Source organism: Coregonus lavaretus (genome assembly GCF_964263955.1).
Source record: "Coregonus lavaretus genome assembly, chromosome: 22".
Lineage (NCBI taxonomy): Eukaryota > Metazoa > Chordata > Actinopteri > Salmoniformes > Salmonidae > Coregonus > Coregonus lavaretus.
This window is the reverse complement of record NC_140009.1, coordinates 18672626-18698092: the sequence shown is the minus strand read 5'-3', so window position 1 is coordinate 18698092 and position 25467 is coordinate 18672626. Positions and strand designations below refer to the sequence as shown.

Here is a 25467-nt window from a genome sequence, read left to right as displayed (position 1 = left end):
ACATGCTGTGATTATGTGTGTGTACCAGGAAGGCGCAGAGCATGTAGAAGCTGATGAAGTAGATGATAGCGAATCCGCTGCCACAGGTTTTCTCCTCTCCAGGGTTGTAGTCTGACTCTGAGTCACACAGCTTCCCTGGCAGACATGCCAGCATGATCTCCTGCCACACCTCGCCTGTAGCACACCTGAGAAGCATCAACAACAGTAATATTATGACGACAACGACCACAACTATTCACCATCCATAATAATAAATAAACTAGTCACACACAGACATACCTGAAGAGCATCAGGACAGCTTGAGGAAAGGTCTGGAAGTTGTTGTTACGGTTAATCTGTGTGTGGTCTACCAAGGCGATCTTGCCAAACACCTGAAACACAGCACAGTGTGTTATTGAAGAAATAAATGCTATTGGTAAGGTAATCATATTGTAATTTCAACATTTCCTAAATAAATGTCTGTCAGTTACCTGCATTCCAATAACAGCATAGATGAAGAATAACATGGCTATCAGAAGGGCAACATAGGGAAGAGCCTAGGAATGCCAGAGAGAGAAAGATAGTTTTAGTAGTTTGACTCAGCAAGGGAAGGTGCACCTTCACCTGTACGGTTACAGTCTGACCTGTATGACTCCACTGTTACCTGAGTAGGGTTGCAAAGGGAGGGTATTACTTGAAACTTTCAAAGTTTACCAGTAAACTGCCAGAATTTTGGTAACATTCAAGTTTCTTTTGGAATTTTATGTATTTCTTTTGGAACTGATGTCTGTACCCAGGCGGATGGAATAAAAGTTTGAGGGAGTTCCTCCCTTCTAAACTCCTCTGTGGAATTGTGCTACACATACTGTCAAAAACAAGTTTAATTTAAGAAGACCACAAGTGGGGCTTGTTATTGCTAAATCTAATTTGTGCTGATAAAAAAAAATCCATTGGCCTAAAGGACATATGTTCAAACTCGTACACTTTTGACAGACTGCAAATTATCGAGATATCAAAGTGTCACCAACAAAAATGTAAACAATAGGCCTATAGCAAATGCAACATGTGGCATTCATTTTTTAAATGCAAATAATGCTTTTCAGTAGTGCTCAAAGCATGCCATTCTATGAGAGCAGCATTTAACAACAGAGTAGGCTAATAAGTCCTTGCTCAGGTAAAACAATTTGGCTAATCTATATTTCCATATTTCCTATTCTTGAAGATCAAGGAGTATTAAATGAATTGAAATGACAGGAAATCTGACAGAATGTAAAGATGTAGCCTAATCATATTACTATCTGTATTGAAGTAGAAAGAACTGGGTTAGAAGAAGCCTACGGTTAGAGCGTTGGGCCTGTAATCAAAAGATTGCTGGTTCGAATCCCCAAGCCGACTAGGTGAATAATCTGCTGATGTGCCCTTGAGCAAGGCACTTAACCCTAATTGCTCCTGTAAGTCGCTCTGGATAAGAGCGTCTGCTAAATGACTAAAATGTAAATGTAATAAGTATATAGGTTGAGAGCTTTTGTGAAAGAGCACAGTTAGAAAGATATGGCATATAGAAGCAAACCGGATGGACATCATGAAAATGATCGGAGGTTGAGGGTAGATGAAGTTCAGGAGTAAAAACAAACAAAATTGAATTATTGTAAAATTGACTGTGTCCATAAAATGTATATAGTATGTATAAGCTGGAAGTAGAGGCCTAAGCATTGTTGTTCACTAGTTCACTCCAATTAGGGAAGGGGTGGTGGGGTTGGAAAGTAATTAAGGGAAATATATTTTAAAAAAGGAAATGTATATGTATGTGTATATATGTAGTGGGGAGAACAAGTATTTGATACACTGCCGATTTTGCAGGTTTTCCTACTTACAAAGCATGTAGAGGTCTGTAATTTTTATCATAGGTACACTTCAACATTGTATGATTTTTAAGTAATTAATTTGCGTTGTATTGCATGACATAAGTATTTGATACATCAGAAAAGCATAACTTAATATTTGGTACAGAAACCTTTGTTTGCAATTACAGAGATCATACGTTTCCTGTAGGTCTTGACCAGGTTTGCACACACTGCAGCAGGGATTTTGCCCACTCCTCCATACAGACCTTCTCCAGATCCTTCAGGTTTCGGGGCTGTCGCTGGGTAATACGGACTTTCAGCTCCCTCCAAAGATTTTCTATTGGGTTCAGGTCTGGAGACTGGCTAGGCCACTCCTTAGTTGCCCTGGCTGTGTGTTTCGGGTCGTTGTCATGCTGGAAGACCCAGCCACGACCCATCTTCAATGCTCTTACTGAGGGAAGGAGGTTGTTGGCCAAGATCTCGCGATACATGGCCCCATCCATCCTCCCCTCAATACGGTGCAGTCGTCCTGTCCCTTTTGCAGAAAAGCATCCCCAAAGAATGATGTTTCCACCTCCATGCTTCACGGTTGGGATGGTGTTCTTGAGGTTGTACTCATCCTTCTTCTTCCTCCAAACACGGCGAGTGGAGTTTAGACCAAAAAGCTCTATTTTTGTCTCATCAGACCACATGACCTTCTCCCATTCCTCCTCTGGATCATCCAGATGGTCATTGGCAAACTTCAGACGGGCCTGGACATGCGCTGGCTTGAGCAGGGGGACCTTGCGTGCGCAGCAGGATTTTAATCCATGACGGTGTAGTGTGTTACTAATGGTTTTCTTTGAGACTGTGGTCCCAGCTCTCTTCAGGTCATTGACCAGGTCCTGCCGTGTAGTTCTGGGCTGATCCCTCACCTTCCTCATGATCATTGATGCCCCACGAGGTGAGATCTTGCATGGAGCCCCAGACCGAGGGTGATTGACCGTCATCTTAAACTTCTTCCATTTCCTAATAATTGCGCCAACAGTTGTTACATTCTCACCAAGCTGCTTGCCTATTGTCCTGTAGCCCATCCCAGCCTTGTGCAGGTCTACAATTTTATCCCTGATGTCCTTACACAGCTCTCTGGTCTTGGCCATTGTGGAGAGGTTGGAGTCTGTTTGATTGAGTGTGTGGACAGGTGTCTTCTATACAGGTAACGAGTTCAAACAGGTGCAGTTAATACAGGTAATGAGTGGAGAACAGGAGGGCATCTTAAAGAAAAACGAACATGTCTGTGAGAGCCGGAATTCTTACTGGTTGGTAGGTGATCAAATACTTATGTCATGCTTTGTAAGTAGGAAAACCTGCAAAATCGGCAGTGTATCAAATACTTGTTCTCCCCACTGTATGTATGTATGTATATATATATATATATATCTATATATGCGAGAAAAAATTACATATGGGGGATTGGAAGTAATGCAGACAATTACATTGATGGAAGTTACAATCTATCTGCAATATTAAAGCTGATCTACCCCCTAAAAAATATATATATAAAAAAAAATTTTTTACCCATAAAGTAAAGTGCAACATCCATTATGGCCAGCTATGTACATTCAAACATTGATTTATCTTGTATTAGATGTCGTTCAATTGGTAATATACATTTTTGTCTTCGTCTAATGCCTCTTAAGGGGAAAGTAATCTAAAGATAACTGAAAGTAATCCGATTACGTTACTGAATTTGGGTAATCCAAAAGTTACGTTACTGATTACAATTTTGGACGGGAAACTATACTGAACAAAAATATAAATGCAACATGCAACAATTTCTAAGATTTTACTGAGTTACAGTTCATATGAGGAAATTCATTAATTAATTAGGCCATAATCTACATATTTCACATGACTGGGAATACAGATATGCATCTGTTGGTCACAGATACCTTGGGCGTCACAATGGGCCTCAGGATTTCGTCACAGTATTTTTGTGTATTGAAATTGACATTGATAAAATGGAATTGTGTTCGTTGTCTGTAGCTTATACCTGCCCATACCATAACCCCACCGTGGCGGTGGGCACTCTGTTCACAACTTTGACATTAGCAAACCGCTCGCCCACACGATACCATACAAGCTGTCTGCCATCTGCCCAGTACAGTTGAAACCAGGATTAATCTGTGAAGAACACACTTCTCCAGCATGCCAGTGGCCATCGAAGGTGAGCATTTGCCCACTGAAGTCGGTTACGACGCTGAACTGCAGTCAGGTCAAGACCCTGGTGAGGACGACGAGCACCCAGATGAGCTTCCCTGAGACGGTTTCTAACAGTTTGTGCAGAAATTCTTTGGTTGTGCAGTCCCACTGTTTCATCAGCTGTCCGGGTGGCTGGTCTCAGACGATCCCGCAGGTGAAGAAGCCAGATGTGGAGGTCCTGGGCTGGCGTGGTTACACATGGTCTGCAGTTGTGAGGCCGGTTGGACGTACTGCCAAATTCTCTAAAACGACGTTTGAGGCGGCTTATGGTAGAGAAATTAACATTAAATTCTCTGGCAACAGCTCTGGTGGACATTCCTACAGTCAGCATGCCAATTGCATGCTCCCTCAAAACTTGAGACATCTGTGGCATTTTGTTGTGTGACAAAACTGCACATTTTAGAGTGGCCTTTTCTTGTCCCCAGCACAAGGTGCATATGTTTAATGATCATGCTGTTTAATCAGCTTCTTGATATGCAACACCTGTCAGGTGGATGGATTATCTTGGCAAAGGAGAAATGCTCGTAAATAAATTTGTGCCCAAAATTTGAGAGAAATAAGCTTTTTGTGTGTATGGAAATTTCTGGCCTCTTTTATTTCAGCTCATGAATCAAAACATTATCCTAGATATAAACCATCAACTTAGTGAATACCATTGGTATTTAATATGTGGGTTTCAACATGAAATATCCTTTATATATATTTATTTACATACTGATGGATTCTGACTTCTAAACTTGAAATATCGTTAATCATCAGTTATCCTATAGCCATGAGGAGTGACATAGTCTGGTTTATACACCAGAAGTTAATGGTTTTCTGTAGGAGGAATGTATATGGTGGAGGCAATTAAGCTTGGAATGTACTGAGTAAAGGAAAGGTTGCAGTCACTGATAAGGGTGGAGAGCTGTGGATTAGTGAGGAATAGGGTCGAGGTCAGGTCAGGTCACATTAAGGGAGAAGGAACAGTTTATTGCCTGCATCACTTAACTTCCTGCCTAGCAATGAAGATGTAATGTTTAGAGGGAAGGAGGAGGTCACCTAAATTGGAGTATATATATATATATATATATATATTTGTGCTGGTTGGAACATGTATTTTGTCTAATGCAGCTGTGTGACCCAGTGGGCGAATAAACTTGGTTTGAGCTTTACTAGTCGTCAGTCGGTTTTTACCTTGTTATTTAGAACCTAACAATACTTAAATGTATTTGACTATGTCAATATGTCTCTGTTGTAAATGTTTTGGCGTCAAACTGGTGGCAGTTGTGAAAAAAGTTCATATTTGGCAGAGTTAATTTAAAATAATGCCATTGTTGATTAGATGTTTTTTTCATTAATTAGGCAATTTTCTCTTCAACCATATGGTCTACCTACTAGAAACACATGGACAAAATGGACACAGATCTAAAAAAAATAATAAGGTATATGAATACGTTTAAAAAAAACTTTATTCAAGTATAAATTACCAAAGTTACCACAAATGACGTATTCATTACCAAAATTAGCGAAGATTCTGGTAACTTTGGTAAATTACTGGTAGCTTCGCAACCCTATACCTGAGCATTTATTCTCTCACCTGGAAGGACTTAATGAAGGTCCACAGGAGCGTTCGGATGCCCTCCCCTCTGCTGAGCAGCTTGACCAATCGCATTACTCGAAACAGACGGAAGAATGTGATGGAGATGCGAGCGCTGTCCTCAGTGTTCTGAGAGAAAGAGAGAGAGAAAGAGAGAGAGAGAGAGAGAGAGAGAGAGAGAGAGAGAGAGAGAGAGAGAGAGAGAGAGAGAGAGAGAGAGAGGAGGTTGAACACCCACAGGACTGATAGTGCTACTTTAACACACAGCTAGGAGCATGCCAGAGATCAACACGCAGTGTGTGCGTGTGCATGTGTACGTACGTGCACGTGTGTTCAAGCACCTCTGTGCATGCGTGTACACATTCAGGTAGAGGAACATGCAACAGTCCTTAACTTGTGTGAATGCAATGCAAACACGTCCCACACACATTCAGTAGCCACCCAAGTCAAGTGTCCCCACTCCTAGGAGTCATACAGAAGCACTCCACTCCCATCTCCACAATGTCCAGACGCATGCTTCATTGGATGACTGCTTTGGACACAAGCAAACCTGAACAAACCCACAACATCTACAGTATGATCCAGGTCAAACATGAACAAAACAACACAAAAAAAGACTGATAATGAGATGATGCTCGACACACACAAGATCCCAAACCAGAACTGATCTTGTCCATGGTACCAGCCCACAAAACAGGCAAGACAAAACCTCAACAAAGAATATGGTTTCAGAACATGATATTTCATGCGAACGAACGTGACGACTGACAACAGAAACAGCTCTGTGCTTAGACGACGATGACGATGAGGAAGAGTGAGGTACTGGGAGGGGCTTCTTACCCCTGGGTCCACAATCACCTTCACCACTGGGATGGCCTTGAAACCAAAGGTCTGGGTTAACCACTAACAACTTCACTTCTTCATCACTCATATCATTGAGGTCATCAATTAGTCATTGACATAGTTATTGACATAATTACTTATCTAACAACTGCTTCAGAATGTCATTACATTTCTTTATTGTTGATTCAATCAACCATCCATAACATTATTGAAACGTCTTCAACTAAAGGAATCAGAGAACATCCATAACAGACATGTTACATAAGCAACCGTTTTGACACTGCAAAGCACAACCACAGTAGCTTAGTACTGATTACCACACACAGTAGTACATTCAGTACATCAAACATGTCATACAATTCTACACAGGTGAAGAAAGAAAACACTAATATAATGCAGTACAACTTTGATCAGCACTAGAAAATACGGAGATCCCAGAAAGACAAACTTGATTTAATTGATATCAAATAACTATGTATATTGTTTCACTAGTAAACTTGAAACATACCATATAGTGAGACAATCTCTGCATATGTATGTGTGTAAGTCTATATGTGTGTTTAGATTTGTAATTCCAAAAAAGGGAAGAAACAGAGGCACACAAACTTCATGATGTCACAAAGTCACAGAACAGCATCAAGCATGGGATCGACTAATCTAGACAACATATTGGAGGGAGGCCTTGCAGTAACCCTGGGAGTGTTTTGAAACTGTCCTATCATTAGAAAATCGTACTAAGCTGGTAAAGATCTGACTCAGTTGTCATGATATTTATATAGATGTGACATGAAATTTGATCTCCAGGCTCATAGGGTTGCATTCAAGATTACAACATTACTCCAACACGGTGGACGCAACTTAACAAATAGATAGCTCCTTGGAAAGCTATTGCTCTAGCGAGCATAGTTAATGAACATGTCTGGGACATGAAAACATGTTGGGATCTTGAATGTAACCCTGATGTTATTGTAATGCATTCCCTCCAATAGTGCTACAGAACAAGGAGCATGAAGATGGCTACTTACATTGATCTCTGTGATTGCAATGTCAACGACGCTACCAACAACAATTAAGGCATCAAACGTGTTCCATGCATCGGCGAAATAGTGCTGTAAGCGCCAGCCCAAGGACACAAAGAGACGGGGAGAGAACAGAGAGAGAACAGAGGCAGAAAAAGAGAAAGAGAAGGATAGAGAGAGATGTGAAAATACAGACAAAACATGAAAATATACAGCAGAAAGTAGAAAAAAAAGAGTCTGAGTGGCACTGTGTCTGGGAGAATACAAAATGTATGCATGCTTCTAAGTAGTCCAAGTTTACATGTGAAACAGTTAATGAAGTTCTGACTATGATCTGTTATGAACCCTCTACAACCCTCTACTGTATAAGGTGTTGTAAGTCTCTCGCTGATACAGTGCCTACACAGTGCTGAGTAACTGGCCACCATAGACCTAGACCCAATACCAGTCCAGCACCAGTCCAGCATTGGTAATGCATCGTACCTATGGTGGCCAGTCCTGACAGAGGTCCCACAGTAGGACAAGGAGCCAACAGGGGGGGGAGTGAGTCTAGAAAAAGGTGGGGAAGGAACAAAGGAAGGAAGAGTGGAGGCAGGGATGAGGGCAGCTCTATTATAATACTCACATCTACCTGACTGAGAATGATGTCTACTACGCTGCCGATCACCACCAGGGCATCGAAGACGTTCCAGGCATCCCCAAAATACCCCTACAGGCCAAGGTACGGAGCCCAGCATGGGTGTGTGCGGGAGGGGGGGGGGTCAGTGGAGGGTAAGAAGTAGGAAGGGAAAGGGTGAGGGGGGAGTGTTAAGGTAATATTACAGGGGAAGATACTTGGTAGAGGGAGAGTGGGGTGAGATAACTGGTCTATGGTGCGAGTTGAGAGGCAGGCAGACAGACTGACTCACCCTGGGTTTGAAGGCGATGAGTTTAAAGATCATCTCCACAGTGAAGACGCCAGTGAAGACCATGTTGAGGATGTCCATGGCATAGTTGAACAGGTGGGACTGGCCATAGTGCTGAGGAAATGGAGAGAAAGGGAGAGAGATGGAGAGAGAAGAGGGAGAGAGAGGGTCAGAGAAAGAGAGAGAAAGGGGGAAGATAAGGGGCATTAGAAGAACAGAAAGAAGGATGAGGAGACAGTTAATGAGTCTTACAAAAATGTCACAGAGACACAGAGAGACACAGAGACACAGAGAGACCCAGAGACAGAGAAAGAGACAGAGAGAGAGGACTATAGATGCATGGCAGTTTAGGGACTCACCTGGATGGCCAGACACAGTGTGTTGAGGATGATGAGGACGAACATGACGTACTCAAAGCCTGTGGAGTTGACCACATACCAGAACTTATACTGGTAGGGGTTCTTAGGGATGTACCTTCTCAGTGGACGAGCCTTCAAAGCATACTCCACACACTGACGCTAGACAGGGGAGAGAAAACACACAGTAATACACACACATATTCATGTGCACATACACACACACACACACTAACTAATTAGGTTGTTACCTGGTTCTTGTCCAGCTCACAGTTCTTGTACTCTTTCTCTCCCTGCTCCTGGAAGGTGACGATGACAAAACCGACGAAGATGTTCATCATGAAGAAGGCGATGATGATGATGTAGATGATGAAGAAGATGGAGATCTCCACGCGGTAGTTGTAGATGGGACCCATATTCTCTCTGTTGGAGTCGATGGCCTTGTACAGCAGACTGAGCCACAGAATAAAACACACACTAATCAGTGAGCTGCTTCGTCAAAATGTACAGTTGAAGTCGGAAGTGTACATACACCTTAGCCAAATACATTTAAACTCAGTTTTTCACAATTCCTGACATTTAATCCTAGTAAAAATTCCCTGTCTTAGGTCAGTTAGGATCACCACTTTATTTTAAGAATGTGAAATGTCAGAATAATAGTAGACAGAATTATTTATTTAAGCTTTTATTTATTTCATCACATTCCCAGTGTGTCAGAAGTTTACATACACTCAATTAGTATTTGGTAGCATTGCCTTTAAATTGTTTAACTTGGGTCAAACGTTTCCGGTAGCCTTCCAAAAGCTTCCCACAATAAGTTGGGTGAATTTTGACCCATTCCTCCTGACAGAGCTGGTGTAACTGAGTCAGGTTTGTAAGCCTCCTTGCTCGGACATGCTTTTTCAGTTCTGCCCACACATTTTCTATAGGATTGAGGTCAGGGCTTTGTGATGGCCACTCCAATACCTTGACTTTGTTGTCCTTAAGCCATTTTGCCACAACTTTGGAAGTATGCTTGGGGTCATTGTCCATTTGGAAGACCCATTTGCGACCAAGCTTTAACTTCCTGACTGATGTCTTGAGATGTTGCTTCAATATATCCACATAATTTTCCTTCCTCATGATGCCATCTATTTTGTGAAGTGCACCAGTCCCTCCTGCAGCAAAGCACCCCCACAGCATGATGCTGCCACCCCCGTGCTTCACGGTTGGGATGGTGTTCTTCGGCTTGCAAGCAGCCCCTTTCTCCTCCAAACATAACGATGGTCATTATGGCCAAACAGTTCTATTTTTGTTTAATCAGAACAGAGGACATTTCTCCAAAAAGTATGATCTTTGTCCCCATGTGCAGTTGCAACCCGTAGTCTGGCCTTTATATGGCGGTTTTGGAGCAGTGGCTTCTTCCTTGCTGAGTGGCCTTTCAGGTTATGTCGATATAGGACCCGTTTTACTGTGGATGTAGATACTTTTGTACCTGTTTCCTCCAGCATCTTCACAAGGTCCTTTGCTGTTGTTCTGGGATTGATTTGCACTTTTCGCACCAAAGTACGTTCATCTCTATGAGACAGAACGCGTCTCCTTCCTGAGCGGTATGACGGCTGCGTGGTCCCATGGTGTTTATACTTGCGTACTATTGTTTGTACAGATGAACGTGGTACCTTCAGGCGTTTGGAAATTGCTCCCAAGGATGAACCAGACTTGTGGAGGTCTACAATTTTTTTTCTGAGGTCTTGGCTGATTTATTTTGATTTTCCCATGATGTCAAGGAAAGAGGCACTGAGTTTGAAGGTAGGCCTTGAAATACATCCACAGGTACACCTCCAATTGACTCAAATTATGTCAATTAGCCTATCAGAAGCTTCTAAAGCCATGACATCATTTTCTGGAATTTTCCAAGCTGTTTAAAGGCACAGTCAACTTAGTGTATGTAAACTTCTGACCCACTTGAATTGTGATACAGTGAATTATAAGTGAAATAATCAGTCTGTAAACAATTGTTGGAAAAATTACTTGTGTCATGCACAAAGTAGATGTCCTAACCGACTTGCCAAAACTATAGTTTGTTAACAAGAAATTTGTGGAGTGGTTGAAAAACAAGTTTTAATGACTCCAACCTAAGTGAATGTAAACTTCCGACTTCAACTGTTTGTCTGTCTGGATATGCAAACGTGGGAGTGTGCATATTCACATGTGCATTTGCTGTGTGTGTGTGTGTGTGTGTGTGTGTGTGTGCATGCGTGCATCTGTGAGAGGCTCTTACGCAGGCCAGCCTTCAAACGTAGAGACGGTGAACAGAGCCATCATGGCCATGAGGACGTTGTCAAAGTTGAAGTCACTGTTGTACCAGATCCTCTCTCTGACTGCAGGCAACGCTGTGTCTCCATCCTTATACAGAATGTATGTGCCTCTAGAGGAGAGAGAGGAGGAGTTACATCTAAATCCATGTATCTACATAATCATCCGTATTTCCAGATAGACACATACAGTACCAGTCAAAAGGTTTTACTATTTTTTACATTGTAGAATAATAGTGAAGACATCAAAACTATGAAATAACACATATAGAATCATGTAGTCACCAAACAAGTGTTAAACAAATCATAATGTATTTTATATCAAATAGCCACCCTTTGCCTTGATGACAGCTTTGCACACTCTTGGCATTCTCTCAACCAGCTTCATGAGGTAGTCACCTGGAATGCATTTCAATAAAAAGGTGTGCCTTCTTAAAAGTTAATTTGTGGAATTTCTTTCCTTAATGCGTTTGAGCCAATCAGTTGTGTTGTGACAAGTTAGGGGGGGGGGGGGGGGTATACAGAAGATAGCCCTATTTGGTAAAAGACCAAGTCCATATTATGGCAAGAACAGCTCAAATAAGCAAAGAGAAACAACAGTCCATCATTACTTTAAGACATGAAGGTCAGTCAATCCGGAAAATTTCAAGAACTTTGAACGTTTCTTCAAGTGCAGTCGCAAAAACCATCAAGTGCTATGATGAAACTGGCTCTCATGAGGACCGCCACAGGAATGGAAGACCCAGAGTTATCTCTGCTGCAGAGGATACGTTCATTAGAGTTACCAGCCTCAGAAATTGCAGCCCAAATAAATTCTTTACAGAGATAAAGTAACAGACACATCTCAACATCAACTGTTCAGAGGAGACTGTGTGAAATCAGGCCTTCATGGTTGAATTTCTGCAAAGAAACCACTACTAAATGACACCAATAAGAAGAAGAGTACTGCTTGGGCCAAGAAACACTAGCAATGGACATTAGACCTGTGGAAATGTGTCCTTTGGTCTGGAGTCCAAATTGGAGATTTTTTGTTCAAACCGCAGTGTCTTTGTGAGATGCGGTGTGGGTGAACGGATGATCTCTGCATGTGTAGTTCCCACCGTAAACCATGGAGGAGGAAGTGTTATGGTGTGGGGGTGCTTTTCTGGTGACACTGTCTGTGATTTATTTAGAATTCAAGGCACACTTAACCAGCATGGCTACCACAGCATTCTGCAGCGATACGCCATCCCATCTGGTTTGGGCTTTGTGGGACTATCATTTGTTTTTCAACAGGTCAATGACCCAACACACCTCCAGGCTGTGTAAGGGCTATTTGACCAAGAAGGAGAGTGATGGAGCGCTGCATCAGATGACCTGGCCTCCACAATCCCCCGACCTTAACCCAATTGAGATGGTTTGGGATGAGTCGGACGGCAGAGTGAAGGAAAAGCAGCCAACAAGTGCTCAGCATATGTGGGAACTCCTTCAAGACTGTTGGAAAAGCATTCCAGGTGAAGCTGGTTGAGAGAATGCCAAGAGTGTGCAAAGCTGTCATCAAGTCAAAGGGTGGCTACTTTGAAGAATCTCAAATATAAAATATATTTTGATTTGTTTAACACTTTTTTGGTTACTACATGATTACATATGTGTTATTTCATAGTTTTGATGTCTTCACTATTATTGTACAATGTTAAAAATAGTAAAAATAAAGAAAAACCCTTGAATGAGTAGGTGTGTCCAAACTTTTGACTGGTAGTGTACAAATAGGCTGGGTCTCAGCACTCCAGCCCTTATGTTTGAATGAAGAGCAGTCAAACTCACTTGCATTCCCCTGGGCTGGACTTAGCCTCGTCTGTGCAGCGATAGAACTTGCCCTGAGAGAACAGAACATTTAACAGCTGCCATTCTGCCACACATATTACACACACATAACCACACGTATAACTACTGCATCATGCATCAACTACAGACAATACTGTATGAGTGTTATCACTGTAATGGCAGTAGGTACCTTGAATAGCTGCACTCCTATGCAGGCAAACATGAACTGTAACAGCGTGGTGACGATCATGATGTTGCCGATGGTCCTGATGGCCACAAATACACACTGGACCACATGCTGCAGGTTCAGGGGTCAAAAACAGAGGAGAGATAGAGAAAAGGTCAGGGATGAATTACATTATTGAACCCTGTACCCTTAGCATGATGATTTACAAACAGGCGACTTCAGTAGTCAGTTCTCTTGAGGAAGTGTACTAGTTAGAAGAGGTTTTCTCTGGGTGTGTTGTTAAACAGTTGTTACACTGTGGCCCACTGGCCCCCCGTCTCACCTTGAGGCCCTTGGCTCTGTTGATGGCCCTCAGGGGCCGCAACACCCTCAACACACGCAAGATCTTCACCACAGAGATGGCAGATGACCTGAACACAAAACACAGACAGTTATGGCCACATCCCTGACTGATTGAATTATTGATTGATTTATTGCATGATGGATCGATCAATCGATCAATCAACCAATTTATTCATTTTTACGTACTGAATGCCGAAGGACACCAGAGAGACTCCCACCACCAGTAGGTCCAGCAGGTTGAAGTAGTTCCTGCAGAAGGCTCCTTTATGGAGGAAAGCCCCAAATGCTGTCATCTGGAGAGCACAGGGAGACCGGCATCAGATATACTGACCTATACACTGGGCCATCTCATACTGGACACACAACAGGTTCAGCTACAACTGTAGATGAGCTCGACATGTAGGATCTTAATTTGAGCCAGTTTGCTACAGCAGGAAAATAATCCTGCAGCAACAGGAAATGTGAATTATTTAGTGGATTATAATTCATGGTCATTTTTGTGGGGGTTGATCCATTTTTCGAAATGGAAAATCAAGTCTGAAATTTCAAACTGTAAATTACAAACTTCATAAGCCTTTTTAAACCTCAAATACACTACAAGTTTTACATTTCCTGGAATGTTATCATGCAACATGGTGATCTTCTCAGAATAGGCAGACCAACACACTTACACACACTGATACAGATCTAGCTCCTTCCATTCTTACTCAAACTCCTACACATTCTGCTCAATAAGACATGAAGGGTATTTTAATGGAACAAAAACTGGTTTCTACAGAAACCAATAGACACAACAACAAATAAAACATTGAATTGCATGTCAGACAATAGAGAAATAATCACCCGTACATCTTTTCACATGCACACACACACACACACACTAATACACAAACATGAGAGCACAGAGGCATTGACATTTAAAACATTGACAAATGAGAACTGTTTCGGACATTGGACACATTATTTCAGAGATATGCTATTCATTTCCTGTAAAGATTAGAGCAAAGATAGCTCAACCCGTTTTCCATTCATCTACAGGTAATCTATTGGTTCTGACATTTGCATCTTTAAGCCCAGGCATAAAACATGAAACATGAGATTTGTATCAGTGGAGAGATACAGAAGTGTATGAAAGCCTCCCAAACCAGAGAGGGGGAGGGGGGAGGTTGCATTCAAAAGAGTAGAGTCTAATTGCTTCAGAGTCATTCATGTGTGTCATGGTTTCATGCACATTTTGTGGAAGTACTCAAAACAATCATATCAAAAACAAACGTATGACCGATAGAAATGGATGCGGACGTGAGCCCTCACATGAAGCAAAGAGAACACACAGATGGGGGCCTGGGCTGAACAGCAGAAGAGAATTGGGTCTGGGAAGCATGTCAAGGATCTCCTATCCTGGTTGCCAGTTCTGTTTATGCTTTAGCTCAAGCCAAACTGACAATGACAAAGGAGTTGTTGGCTAAAGTAGAAACATACCAGGGTAAAAATCTCTATGGTGGAGGTTCACAAAGAGGTGACCTACTATAATAATATGCCATTTAGCAGACGCTTTTATCTAAAGCGACTTACAGTCATGTGTACATACATTTTTACGTATGAGTGGTCCCGGGGATCGAACCCACTACCCTGGCGTTACAAGCGCCATGCTCTACCAATTGAGCTACAGAGGACCACATGAACCCTTATCTTTACAGGGTGCAGTTAAAACTGGACAGAATAACAAGGCAGTGATCCATGCTACTGGAGTGATCCATGCTACTGGAGTGATCCATTCTACTGGAGTGATCCATGCTACTGGAGTGATCCATGCTACTGCAGTGATCCATGCTACTGGAGTGATCCATGCTACTGGAGTGATCCATGCTACTGCAGTGATCTATGCTACTGCAGTGATCCATTCTACTGGAGTGATCCATGCTACTGCAGTGATCCATTCTACTGCAGTGATCCATGCTACTGGAGTGATCCATGCTACTGCAGTGATCCATGCTACTGGAGTGATCCATGCTACTGCAGTGATCCATGCTACTGGAGTGATCCATGCTACTGCAGTGATCCATGCTACTGCAGTGATCCATGCTACTGCAGTGATCCATACTACTGCAGTGATCCATGCTACTGCAGTGATCCATGCTACTGGAGTGATCCATGCTACTGGAGTGATCCATGCTACACTAAAAAATTTACAAAAATACATGCCGTGATGGTTGCTGACAGACAAACAGAAAAAACGTGCTCCATTTATAAACAGGCGACATACAGTTGAAGGGGGAGTGCAGCAAGACTATGGTTGTCATAGAAACCTGGTTACCTTCAACAGGATCTCAAAGGTAAATATACTAGTGAAGACATAATCTGCATAGCCTAGGATCTGGAAAGCAACGAGAAGGTCAGAGCATTACTACACAAGCACTAGAGCACAGCACACACACACAGGGGGGGAGCATTTACCTTCAATAGGATCTCAACAGTAAAGATTGCCGTGAAAGCATAGTCAAAATAACCAAGTATCTGAAAAAGGCAATGTGAAAGTTTAACAGGAGTTCAAGGCATCAACACATGACATGATATCAACAACTTCAGAATGCATCAACAGTCCTAAATTGATAACAAAGTATCTAAACATTAACTACTGCTACTAAGTATAGGTTTGAGGTTTTTAGTTATTTTTAACACAGATATTCCATACCACTATTAGACATGATCGTGACAGTGTCATTACTGTAAAATTACAGTCAAATCACTTTCGTGGAAGTAACAATTATCTTGATGCTATCAAATGTTATTTTTACAGTGCATTCGGAAAGTATTCAGACCCTTTGAATGTATCCATATTTTGTTACGTTACAGCCTTATTCTAAAATTGATTCAATTGCTTTTTTCCCTCATCAATCTACACACAATACCCCATAATGACGTGAAGTAAAAACAGGTTTTTAGAAATTTTTGCAAATGTATTACAAATAAAAAATTGAAAAATCACATATACTTAAGTATTAAGACCCTTTACTCAGTACTTTGTTGAAGCAACTTTGGCAATGATTACTGCCTCGAGTCTTCTTGGGTATGACGCTACAAGCTTGGCACACCTGTACTTGGGGAGTTTCTCCCATTCTTCTCTGCAGATCCTCTCAAGCTCTGTCAGGTTGGATGGGGAGTGTCGCTGCACAGCTATTTTCAGGTCTCTCCAGAGATGTTAGATCGGGTTCAAGTCCGGGCTCTGGCTGGGCCACTCAAGGACATTCAGAGACTTGTCCCGAAGCCACTCCTGCATTGTCTTGGCTGTGTGCTTAGGCTCTGGAGCAGGTTTTCATCAAGGATCTCAATTTTACTCCATTCATCTTTCCCTCGATCCTGACTAGTCTCTCAGTCCCTGCCGCTGAAAAACATCCCCACAGCATGATGCTGCCACCACCATGCTTCACCGTAGGGATGGTGCCAGGTTTCCTCCAGACGTGATGCTTGGTATTAAGGCCAAAGAGTTCAATCTTGGTTTCATCAGACCAGAGAATCTTGTTTCTCATGGTCTGAGAGTCTTTTAGGTGCCTTTTGGCAAACTCCAAGCAGGCTGTCATGTGCCTTTTACTGAGGAGTGGCTTCCGTCTGGCCGCTCTATCATAAGGCTCTGACTTGTGGAGTGCTGCAGAGATGGTTGTCCTTCTGGAAGGTTCTCCCATCTCCACAGAGGAACTCTGGAGCTCTGTCAGAGTGACCATCGGGTTCTTGGTCACCTCCCTGACCTAGGCCCTTCTAACCAGATTGCTCAGTTTGGCCGGACGGCCAGCTCTAGGAAGAGTCTTGGTGGTTCAAACGTCTTCCATTTAAGAAGGATGGAGGCCACTGTGTTCTTGGGGACCTTCAATGCTGCAATGCTACACAATCCTGTCTCGGAGCTCTATGGACAATTCCTTCAACCTCATGGCTTGTTTTTTGCTGACATGCACTGTAAACTGTGGGACCTTTTATAGACAGGTGTGTGCCTTTCCAAATCATGTCCAATCAATTGAATTTACCACAGGTGGACTCCAATCAAGTTGTAGATACATCTCAAGGATGTTCAATGGAAACAGGATGCACCTGAGCTCAATTTTGAGTCTCATAGCAAAAGGGTCTGAATACTTATGTAAATAAGGAATTTCTGTTTTAGTTTTTTATAAATGTGCAAAAATTTATAGAAACCTGTTTCGCTTTGTCATTATGGGGTATTGTATGTAGATTGATGAGGAAAACATTTAATGTAATCAATTTTAGAATAAGGCTGTAACGTAACAAAATGTGGAAAAAGGGAAGGGGTCTGAATACTTTCCGAATGCACTATATGTAAGAGAAAAGGCTGCTGCTGCAGTATACATACGATGTTACGTGCGGAGAAGTTACGTATGGGGTCCTCAGCAGCCAGAGACACAGAGCTCAGCATGATGAAGACCAGGATGAGGTTGGTGAAGATGTGATGGTTGGTCAGCTTGTGGCAGGCCACCCGGACCCTGAGAAAAAAAGCCATGAAATTACACATTATTTTTGAGTGTGTGTGCGTGTGCGTCCGTGCGTGTGTTTAGTACTGAGGCCTACTTACGGGTTAGTGTTGCTGAAGATGAAGAAAGCGCTGCCCTCAGGGATGGGCGGAGTCTTCTCCTTGATGCTGAGGTCTGACAGCCTTTGAGGGCGTGGGCCAACCGGAACCTCTGGCAGATTATCATCATCATTGTCATCATCACCAACTGGGGAGACCCAGGATCAGAGATAAGGTAATGTCAGGCCACGGAAGCTATGGCAACAAAGCTAGGACACTGACCTCAGAACAGATTAGGTTACCTGGAGTGTCTGGAGTGGGATACGGCTCCTTCCCCTCTTCCTCCTCCAGTGGAACCTACATTTATGAAGACACAAATTACATACCAGCAGTGTATCAGTACTGTTATGAATGCCATATGGTTTTAACTCACTGTATCATTCTAAGTGGGACACCATTCCACATTTTTTATCTAATGGCGCCTCTGTGTGGTTATGGATTGCTCTCCTCTGACTTTCTAAAACCCCAATCTAAAAACCACTCGGATTACCTTGAGATCTCCATCCTGGCCCTCAGGTTTCAGCTCCTCCATCTTGTCAGTGTCATCTCTGAAGATAATGACCCCAAACACAAGACAACATCCACGACAGGTCAGGAGGAACAACAGAAAAAGACAGACCATCCTCTCTTTTCAGTAAGACAGCGCTGACATTACCTGGCACTCTTCTTCCTCTCCTTCTCCTCCTCTTCCTCCTTCTGGGCTGTGTTCAGGCTCTCTGCGTCTGCCAGGTTGTCAACGGCGATGGCCAAGAAGACGTTCAGCAGGATGTCTGTTTACAAACTGGACTTAAGGGCAACGGAGATACAACAATGACCTAACGTTTGAGTGTAATACACTGTTCTTCACTCCTAGTCCTGTGGGCTAGCAATGTGTTCCAGCTCAGAACTAACATATTTGGTTCAACAAAACAAGCAAACTACTCATCAAAAGCTGGGGTGGTGCTGGGGTGGAACAAAAGCCTGCACATATTGCAGCTCTCTTGAACCAGTGGATAATACTGATCTAAATTCCATATGACTAGAGGCAATTGAAGCCATGTGTTATACATGTTTTAGAAACAGGATACAGTTTCCACAGACGAAGAGGATGATGAAGTAGATGCAGACGACCATGCCTGACGAGAAGGGTCCACCGTACGCCATGATGCCATCATACATCACAGCGTTCCAATCCTCGCCTGTAAGGATCTGAGTCACACAACACAGGGTAACGCAACGTCATCACAACGTCATCCCAAAGTTAGTACAATGTCATCACGACATTATTACAATGTTATTATTACATTATTACAAGTAATCACAATGTTATCGCAACGTCATATCACAACATTATTACAACGCTATTACGACGTCATCACAATGTCATTATGTCAATAATCATTGTGAGAGAAGCCAGGAACAGGTAGAGTAGGCCTACCTGAAACACTGTGAGTAGTGCCTGTGGGAAGTTGTCGAAGGTGCTCCTCTTGGTTATCGTCTCGTCGAAGTTGAACTTGCCTCCGAAGAGCTGCATGCCCAACAGGGAGAAGATGATGATGAACAGGAAGAGCAGGAGCAGGAGGGAGGCGATGGACTTCATGGAGTTGAGCAGCGACGCTACCAGGTTACTGAGAGATGCCCAGTGGCTACAGGAAAGAGAGAGAGAGAGAAAGAGAAGGTCAAGATGAATGCACAAACAACTCATATTCAAGCATGCAAGCACACATACCGAGAGACTGATATACATTCTTCCAACAGTATATGATACATCAAACCAGTGAGCAAAGAAAGAGATGCAACGTGAACGTATCACAGAGGTAAACATTTTGCCAATATTACACCTCCACCACATCAGTCTATGTCCAGCCCCTCCTGAAGTCTCCCAGTCTCACCGTGTGACCTTGAAGATGCGTAGCAGGCGGACACAACGGAACACAGAGATGCCCAGGGGAGACATGATGGCCAGCTCCACCAGGATGGTCTCCACGATGCCGCCACACACCACGAAGCAGTCGAAGCGGTTGAACAGAGACACGAAGTAGGCCTGCAGGCCCAGACTATACATCTTCACCAGCATCTCACACGTAAACAGAGCCAGCAGAACCTTGTTGGCCACATCTGGAGAGCAGAGGACATCAGCATGTAGACATTACAGTACAACATGTTCCAGTTATAAAGATCACTGCTATGGGGATCTGGTAGGAAGGGTTACTGTATGCTGCAGATACAGTATCTGGGTATGTCATAGGTATTGTCTGATTATCAAGGACAATACTGTAGTACAATGACATTGTAGATTGTAAGATTCAAGGAGAACATGGTATGTATGCTGTGAGTTCCTGAGGAGGACACTGTAAAGTACACATTATGCTGAAGCTATGTGATTGGAAAATGTTGATCCTCTACCCTCTACCCACCCTGTACTTCAGTGAGCCAGTCAGGCTGGTTGTAGTGCTCTGAGGAGATGGTGAGCGTGTTGAGAAACACCAGGATGATCACCAGCCAATAGAAAGACACCGACTTCACTGCAACACGACACTTCCTGCGGCAGAACCGGTTCCAGCGACGCCATCGCCGACTTCAAGAGAGAGGAAATTATGTCACAATCTGACTCGAACCCGGAAGTGGTCTTACATACTGGTTGATTAACACAGGATTTAATGCACAGGTTAATTGTGAACTGTAATGAAATCATGCTTGTTAGACAGAAGATCTCAAACAATGTCAGGGTCACAGACTAAACAAAAGGCAGACATTGTGAGGATGATGAAGATTTGGTGATGATGAAGAGGACATGGGCAGGAGTGCAGTGACTGATCAGGAGGGACAGAGTGTGTGTGGGGGAAAAACACAAGCGAGTGACGATGAATCTCCACAATGTGCATCAGGACCATGCAAAAAATCGAATGACATTGTACTGACAGAGGACTGACCTGTACTTAGATTTTATAATTTTTTGACTGAGGAAATGAAGAATCATATTGTTAATGTCCATTTGCATGAATGACGTATTACAGTAGCTTTTTAAGCCACTTGTCTATTCAGGTAGAAAGGAACCTTGAACCTTGACAGACACAGACACAGACACAGACACAGACACAGACACAGAGACAGAGACAGAGACAGAGACAGACACAGAGACAAACACAGAGACAGAGACAGAGACAGAGACAGAGAGAGAGAGACAGAGACAGAGACAGAGACAGAGACAGAGACAGACAGAGACAGAGAGACAGAGACAGAGAGAGAGAGAGAGACAGAGACAGAGACAGAGACAGAGACAGAGAGAGAGAGAGAGAGAGAGAGAGAGAGAGAGAGAGAGAGAGAGAGAGAGAGAGAGACAGAGACAGAGACAGAGACAGAGACAGAGACAGAGACAGACAGACACAGACACAGACAGACAGACTCACCAGAGTGGGCCACAGCAGTTAGTCTTATCGTCCTCTCCGTTGGGGTTGTCAGTGTTCACAGACTCTGTCTCGCTGGCGGGCATGCTTGCTGTTACATCACACAAACACAGGAAGTAAGGTGAGATCCAGTCGAACGATGGCTCTGACTTTCCGACCTAAAGAACCCTTATGGTCAGGTTTGGGGAGTAACTGTAACTGTAATCGGTTACTTTACCAGCTAAAATATTGTAATCAGATTACAGATACTTTTGAAAAACAAGATGATTACTTCTTGGATTACTTCTAAATTCAGAAAGCATGTTTGCGAAAAAGAAAAAAAATTATGACACCTTTCTGTTTTCTCAATGACATTCAATTCAGCATTGAATTTTTTTTTGACCACAAGTCAGAGACCATTTGATGGATCCTTTTTGTCTCTTTTTAATGCCTTTTAAGGGGAACGTAATCCAAAAGTAACTGAAAGTTATCAGATTACGTTACTGAGTTTGGGCAATCCAAAAGTTACATTACTGATTACAATTTTGGACAGGTAACTAGTAACTGTAACGGATTACATTTAGAAAGTAACCAACCCAATCCTGTTTATGGTTGAGTGTTTTGGGTAATATACTTTAAATCTAGTAATGATGGCATGATTGAATATCCTCATCATTCAGTATAGGGCTCTTTGAGGACCATCATTGACAGTCAGAATACAGAGGGCTGATTGCAGCACCTGCACAGATCATCCATGCTGTTTAGTATGCGAATGGGATAACAATATTGTGGTTTCTGATGGGGCTTGAAAAGTTATACTAGTAGTGGATCTGTGCAGATGCTGTACAAACCTTATGACCAGGTAAGTACAAGGTCAAAAATACTCCACAAAATATCTAAAGGAAAAATGAATCAAATAAAGAAATGGCAATGAATGACTCAAAATCACCCCACAATGCATGTCTACAGTTCAATCTATCTATTTTGATTGTTTACAATGCATACCCTTTCCTATTTTGATTGTTTACAATGCATACCCTTTCCATAGTCAACATATCAATGTGTTCACATCTGCAGACAATATATCCCTTATTCACCTTTGGTCCAGTTCTGGAGAATTCTAGGCTACAGTACAACAATCACATGACCAACAATCGCATCTACTACAAAACCATGGTGCTTGCCTATGGAGCTGTGAGGGGAACGGCACCTCCTTACCTTCAGGCTCTGATCAGACCTTACACCCAAACGAGAGCACTACGTTCATCCACCTCTGGCCTGCTAGCCCCCCTACCTCTACGGAAGCACAGTTCCCACTCAGCCCAGTCAAAGCTATTCGCTGCTCTGGCACCCCAATGGTGGAACAAGCTCCCCCACGACGCCAGGACAGCGGAGTCACTGACCACCTTCCGGAGACACTTGAAACCCTACCTCTTTAAGGAATACCTGGAATAGTATAACAGTAATCCTTCTACCCACCGACCTCTCGTAACCTCTAGAAGACTTAAACATGCTGGTTGTGTCTCATAATACTGATGTTTGATTCACAAATCCACCCACTCACTACTTGTCCTACTTTACCAAAGAATCAAGACAAAATGAGGACACAGATCTAATGAAGAGGCTGATTGAGTGAAATGAAGAGTAGTAGTAGAGATGATTGAACACAACAATTGGGACAAGCACACATCAAACTAGTAGCAAAGCACAAGCAAGCAAAGGAGGGAGGGAAAAAAAACACACACACACACACACACACACACACACACACACACACACACACACACACAGCCCAATTTACCATGTGTCTCTGTGGACTGGCTGAACCAGCCAAACTTCCCTTTCTTCTTCTCCGTTAGGTCAGCCAGTGTGACGCCTTGGTGTTATAAAGGCATGCAGTACATGCATTTAGACAGCAGAGGGAGCAGTGAATCAGTAGAGAACAAGAGAGAATAGACATCTACTACTATACAAGCAGTTAGGAAGAGACTAGAGAAGCACTGAACAAAACATTAGAGACGAAAGAGAGGAGGAGCCAAGAACTAGAAGGCATGAAAGAAGGAGAGAAGAAGAAGCAGTTGTAGAGCAGATGAGAGGAGAAGAAGGACATCTATTAGTAGAAGCTAGTGGGCCACACAGAGTTGAACTCTACGCAGAACAAAACATGTACATTAAGGAAAGAGAGTTAGTACATTATGCTATCTAGTCAACACACATAGACAACTGACATAGAGGGAGCTAATAGTCTAACACAGTGAAAGCTTACACACCACACAAATATGCACTAATAAAGCTTTCTATGGAGACCTAAAACTCACAGATAGATAGTTACAGTAGGTAGATATATCGATAGAGCTAGGGCTGCGGCAGCGCCAGGCAGAGCAGTGGGAGAGGCTTTTCCAGAAACAATCATCTCTTTTTAAACAGACTCACACAGACACCTCAAGGCCTCAAGGGATTCTACCACAGAGTCATGTTTGCCAAGAAAACCCATTCACAATCACATCATTACTTTCACTGGGTGTACGCCAAAGCATTTGCTACACTGCTACTGACCATGTATAAATACACTATCTGAAATAAAATGTTCTAATATAAACCTAACATTATTGAGGATTGAGTTTGTTTGGCTTATCCTGATCATGATAAGACACTGTAGTAGTATTTACTGCTTTTTGTTTACAATAGCAACCAGCTCAACTAATGTCCCATACACACTCAAAAAGAAACAGTACATCAGTACATAGTTACCATGTACAGCCCAATAGTGAGAGTGAGAGTATTGCTGATACAGTAGATGAGGCACTCAAACCTACAGGCATGCATTAGTCTAACTCTCTAGATCTCCCAGGCATTATAGTTAATGACGGGGGGAGACAAAGATAGAACAATAGCATCATTGACGTGCCTATTATGTCTGCTAAAAATGGCCCAGATCAGATGGATATTACAGCCAATCTCTCTCTCTCTCTCTCTCTCTCTCTCTCTCTCTCTCTCTCTCTCTCTCTCTCTCTCTCTCTCTCTCTCTCTCTCTCTCTCTCTCTCTCTCTCTATTTCTCTCTCTCTCTCTCTCGCTCTCTCTCTCTCTGTACAATAAAACGCACATGCATGCACACACACACAGTCTGTCAGTCAGTCTGTCTGTCAGTCTGTCAGTCTACATACACTACATGACCAGAAGTATGTGGACACCTACTCGTCGAACATCTCATTCCAAAATCGTGGGCATTAATATGGAGTTGGTCCCCCCTTTGCTGCTATAACAGCCTCCACTCTTCTGCGAACGCTTTCCACTAGACGTTGGAAAACATTGCTGCGGGGACTTGCTTCCATTCAGCCACAAGAGCATTACTGAGGTCGGTCATTGATGTTGAGCGATTAGGCCTGGCTCGCAGTCGGCGTTCCAATTCATCCCAAAGGTGTTCGATGGGGTTGAGGTCAGGGCTCTGTACAAGCCAGTCAAGTTCTTCCACACCGATCTCGACAAACCATTTTTGTGTGGACCTCGCTTTGTGCACGGGGGCATTGTCATGCTGAAACAGGAAAGGGCCTTTCCCAAACTGTTGCCACAAAGTTGGAAGCACCGAATCGTCTAGAATGTCATTGTATGCTATAGCGTTAAGATTTCCCTTCACTGGAACTAAGAGGCCTATCCCGAACCATGAAAAACAGCCCCAGACCATTATTCCTTCTCCACCAAACCTTACAGTTGGTACTATGCATTGGGGCAGGAAGCGTTCACCAGGCAGCCGCCAAACCCAGATTCATCCGTCGGACTGCCAGATGGTGAAGAGTGATTAATCACTCCAGAGAACACGTTTCCTCTGCTCCAGAGTCCAATGGCGGCAAGCTTTACACCACTCCAGCATTGGCATTGTGCATGATGATCTTAGGCTTGTGTGCGGATGCTCGGCCATGGAAACCCATTTCATGAAGCTCCCGACGAACAGTTATTGTGCTGAAGTTGCTTCCAGAGGCAGTTTGGAACTCGATATTGAGTGTTGCAACTGAGGACAGACGATTTTTACGAGCTACGCGCTTCAGCACTCGGTGGTCCCATTCTGTGAGCTTGTGTGGCCTATCACTTCGCGGCTGAGCCGTTGTTGCTCCTAGATGTTTCCACAATAGCAGCACTTA

The 25467-nt window shown here is 43.0% G+C and overlaps 1 protein-coding gene across 1 annotated transcript in view; it reads right to left on the bottom strand.

Annotated features, from left to right (window-relative positions):
• Positions 1–25467, bottom strand: part of cacna1db (calcium channel, voltage-dependent, L type, alpha 1D subunit, b) — a gene marked incomplete at both ends in the record, with an annotated part of 98468 nt that overhangs the window by 12067 nt on the left and 60934 nt on the right. The window contains 25 exons of the mRNA XM_084186797.1: positions 26–185; positions 280–371; positions 471–536; positions 5644–5772; positions 8131–8214; positions 8414–8524; positions 8770–8928; positions 9018–9219; positions 11027–11173; positions 12864–12916; positions 13054–13161; positions 13373–13460; positions 13579–13685; positions 15707–15766; positions 17750–17879; positions 17969–18113; positions 18208–18262; positions 18456–18513; positions 18621–18735; positions 19033–19153; positions 19383–19590; positions 19837–20062; positions 20362–20522; positions 20878–20904; positions 21355–21442. Of these exons, the coding sequence (XP_084042923.1) occupies positions 26–185; positions 280–371; positions 471–536; positions 5644–5772; positions 8131–8214; positions 8414–8524; positions 8770–8928; positions 9018–9219; positions 11027–11173; positions 12864–12916; positions 13054–13161; positions 13373–13460; positions 13579–13685; positions 15707–15766; positions 17750–17879; positions 17969–18113; positions 18208–18262; positions 18456–18513; positions 18621–18735; positions 19033–19153; positions 19383–19590; positions 19837–20062; positions 20362–20522; positions 20878–20904; positions 21355–21442 (2900 nt within the window). The remainder of the gene's footprint in view (positions 1–25; positions 186–279; positions 372–470; positions 537–5643; positions 5773–8130; positions 8215–8413; positions 8525–8769; positions 8929–9017; positions 9220–11026; positions 11174–12863; positions 12917–13053; positions 13162–13372; positions 13461–13578; positions 13686–15706; positions 15767–17749; positions 17880–17968; positions 18114–18207; positions 18263–18455; positions 18514–18620; positions 18736–19032; positions 19154–19382; positions 19591–19836; positions 20063–20361; positions 20523–20877; positions 20905–21354; positions 21443–25467) is intronic.